This window comes from Chrysoperla carnea, chromosome 1 (assembly GCF_905475395.1).
Source record: "Chrysoperla carnea chromosome 1, inChrCarn1.1, whole genome shotgun sequence".
Taxonomy (NCBI): Eukaryota; Metazoa; Arthropoda; class Insecta; order Neuroptera; family Chrysopidae; genus Chrysoperla; species Chrysoperla carnea.
The window spans coordinates 131115227-131119077 of record NC_058337.1 but is presented as its reverse complement, the minus strand read 5'-3'; the positions used below and the strand labels follow the sequence as shown (position 1 = coordinate 131119077).

Sequence of the window (3851 nt, the reverse complement as noted above, 5' to 3'; positions counted from 1 at the left end):
GCATTGCCGGGTAGCACATAAAAAATTCACTCGATATTTGCAGCGAAGATGAACGCTCTTTTTTAACTTTGCGTCGTCTCAAAACATACCTTAGATTGACAATGTTTACGGCCGATGATGCCCACAGACTTTTGGAAAAGTATTTTTCTGTCCCTAGCACAGTTGATGAATCTTGCCCACGGAATTTGAAAATGCTGTTTTCAGCAAAACGCGTTTAAGGTTTCAAAAGACGTTTATACTCAGTTAAAATTCTTTTTTTTGCGTTTTTCTTCGTGAATATTTTTCGGACCAAATAAAAATTTTCAGAGAATAAATCGATTCTTTGAAAATTCTAACTGGAATTAAACGCGTTATATACGTTTCAGTAAAAAGAATAAGATCCTAAATAAAATGTCTTATTTTAATTATTACTTTTGTATTGGTTTTAGTAGTCTCGGAAGGCATGGATAGAAAATTAAAACGCATAAAGTTGAGTTTTTTTTAATTTATTTTACAAATAAACACAATAAAGTGCACATATGAACTTAACGGTAAGATTTTTGATATCTTGCACGAGCACCTGGACCACCAAATTTCTTTGGTTCACAACGTCTAGGATCTGCTACAAGTAATGTACGATCGTATTGAATTAAAATATCTTTAATTTCTTTTTTGGATGCTTCGTCAACATCTGTAAATAAATAATTTTTATTAATAATTATACCCAAACAGACATAAAAGTTTTATTTAGACAGAAACAAAAAGACACCGAACTTTTTAATTTTTGGTTATATATTTTTATTGTCAGTGATTTTTGCACCCATTATAATTATGGAACATTATCATGGTTGGTAAAAAATTCACTCTGTTATTCTCCTTTCCGTGAAAAAGGATCGTAAAATATATTACATTTACATCCTTGGATCAGAAAGGTATCGGATTTTAATAAATTAATCGATTAATCGGTTTATTATTTGAGTCACCGTTCGTGAAAATACGATTTTAGACTGATACAATTTTTTATTATTGAAAATCAATCACATTTTTTCAAAGAAGCCATTTGTAAGAAAAAACCAAATAATTACCAAAACTGATAATCGATAGATAAAACACATAAATTAGAAAGTTGATATTGTTTAAAAAAGTAACATTTTTTAACAAACCGTACAGTTTAGGAAAAACGGATTGAAAAGTTTTACTCCAAAATTGTTTCTGCGAAATCACTCTTCGAAAAAAAAAACTTTCTAATAAATCCAATAAAAAAGGTTTGTTTTTAATAAATGTTTACTTAACTCACTTTTGGTAAAATTACATATATTAAATAGGGTGTACGCCATCACAGGGTGAATGCAAGGGCTAAACAACCCACAGACCGGTGCTAATTCGATCCCATTTAAGGTATAACCAACCAAAGGGCGAAAGAGCCATCTTTAGCAAAAGTGATTTAAGTAAACACCTTGTTTTTCTATAAAGACCATTTTTGTTTTAATTGAATGAACAAGCGCGCAAAAAGCTAGATTTTTGGCAACAATTACTGTTTAACCTTATAAAAAAGGTTGCGTATTTATAAGGAACAACTTTCTAAATTAAAGCGTTCATTTTATGCTTTGTCGCAGTTATGAATCAGGGTGAGGTTTTAATTGAACCTGAAAACTTAGATCGATTTCGATACCGGTATAAGATGTGTGCCTTGAAACTAACATTTTTCGGACCTATCCTCGTCAAAGAAAATATCGAGTGTATATCGTTTTCTTTGCGTTCACAAATAAAACACTATTACAGAAAACGGAGATCGCCCTCCGTTTTCTGTAATAGTGTTTTATTTTAGAACGCAAGGGCTAAAAACTTCAGAACCCAAACAAGTCCTCGTAATTACAACAATACAGAGTTATTAACAGAAATAAAATAAGAAATGTTCTACAAAAAATGGTTATTAAAATTCGAATTCAAAGAAAGCTTCGGTTAACGCAAACTCCAATATATATATATAAAACTCAAAAATAACATGATATTACATTCACGCCAGAGACCCGCTTTCGTACAAATAGCCTTTAATGTTTTAAAACAGGTTGAGATTTGTAATCGAATTAATAATTTTAAACAAAAACTTACATTTTTGATAGTATGATACTAAAGCTTTCGAGATAGCTTGTCTGATGGCGTAGATTTGTGAAACATGACCACCACCATTTACTCGTACTCTGATATCAACACCAGCAAATTTTTCCTGAAATAAAAAAACACAATTTCTTAGACATAGATTCATGAAAAATGTTTCATTATTTAATCCTAGAAAATTTATCAGAAATAAGTAAGTTGTTTTCATTAGAAATCAGTTTCGAGATAAGGAAATAAACATCATTTAAAACATCTTTAATATTTAATAAATCAAAAACGAATACGTACCTTTCCCAATAAGAGAATTGGTTCCTGTAATTTATATTGGAGCATACGGGGCTCTACCATTTCTAGGGGACGTCCATTTACACGTAAATTTCCACGACCGCGTTTACAATATGCAACAGCGGTTGCTGATTTCTAAAACACATTAATAAAAAAAACAATTATTAACTAACAAAATCACAAACTAACATAAAAGCACTTTTTGAGGTTATAAACTTGTAAGTGATTTTTGCACCCATTACAAATATGGTACATTATTATGGTTGGTAAAAAATTCACTACTAATTTAATCTCCTTTCTTTAAAAGGGACATCGAATAATTACATTCACATCCGTGGATCAGAAAGGTATCGGCTCAAATTTAAAAGAAAACACGTGGATAACACAAATATTGAAACTTACTTTTCTGCCAAATACTTGAACAGAATGGATTGGCTCCTTTTTAGTCTAAAAAATAAAGAAACAATTGATTAATTTATTATGTGAATGAAAATAATTGAAATATATTTTTAATACATACTTTAGCTTCTCGTGGTACCTTCTGCATTTTGATGCTTACTTTAATGAAAAGAACATAAACGGAAGGAGAGTAAAACGATTTGGCAGGTTTAACTACGCAAGTCAAAAGAATTACTGTAAAAAGTTTATATATCGTCTAGAAATAAAATCAATTAATACTGATATTAATTAAAAAATAAAAACAAAATTATTTAATTTAAAATTAAATAGTAAATTGGATTATACGTTATAAAAAACTAAATTATAACAAATAATTAAATATAGTTTTGACTTGGGCAGTATGAACTTACCAGACCATAGACTTCTACACTCACGTTGTATATAGACTGTAGTAGGAAGAAAGTCTATCTTATAGACCATGTACAATAAAATTATTTTGTACTTACTAAAACTTGGTGTATAGAGCGTAAAGAGAGATCCAGTTATTTCATTTTGTATTTAGGAAAATTATCAAAATTTATAACATATTTATAAATGTTAATCCACAGATTTACCTACTGAATTTCTAGTTTAGATATATATATTATATAGATATATAGATATATAGTTCTATATTGATATAAACTCAGTTAGAGTCCCAGAGACTTTCATAGGTTAAGTTTAGGTTTAGTTTTTCAAATGTTTTTTATTAATCATTGTAAAATTTGACGATATACTAATAAATACCTAATAAACAAATTTTGTGCTTGAACAAAGATGTTCTCTAGGTCGATTGATAATCAATTCAATAGACCTTTTCATCTCAATTAAGATTCATTATTATTTCAGACAGACAGTAATAAGTAGGACAAAGATACAAGATAATTGTTATTCATTTTATCACATTATTTGTTTGACATACTGTCCGAAACAAAAGTAATCACTTTTTAAAATGAAAAGGTCTATTAAAAAAAAAAAAAATAATAATAATAATGGGGATTTAACCTCCATTCTTTTGACATATGCCTTAT

General features: G+C 28.8%; 1 protein-coding gene across 1 annotated transcript; it reads right to left on the bottom strand.

Annotated features, from left to right (window-relative positions):
• Nucleotides 1–464: 464 nt before the first annotated feature.
• On the bottom strand, nt 465–3048 carry LOC123301804 (40S ribosomal protein S16). Its single transcript, XM_044884710.1, has 5 exons — nt 2903–3048; nt 2785–2829; nt 2386–2517; nt 2092–2206; nt 465–670 (listed from the first exon to the last, which is right to left on the bottom strand). The coding sequence occupies exons 1-5, from the start codon at nt 2927–2929 to the stop codon at nt 525–527; spliced, it is 465 nt and encodes a 154-aa protein (XP_044740645.1). The 5' UTR covers nt 2930–3048; the 3' UTR covers nt 465–524.
• Nucleotides 3049–3851: the final 803 nt, after the last annotated feature.

Coding starts and splice junctions, on each gene's coding strand:
- LOC123301804 (XM_044884710.1), bottom strand. CDS start 2,929: ATGCAGAAGGTACCACGAGAAGCTAAA. Junction 2,830..2,902: donor AGGTACCACGAGAAGCTAAA/GTATGTATTAAA, acceptor TTTATTTTTTAG/ACTAAAAAGGAGCCAATCCA. Junction 2,207..2,385: donor CAATTCTCTTATTGGGAAAG/GTACGTATTCGT, acceptor TTTTTATTTCAG/GAAAAATTTGCTGGTGTTGA.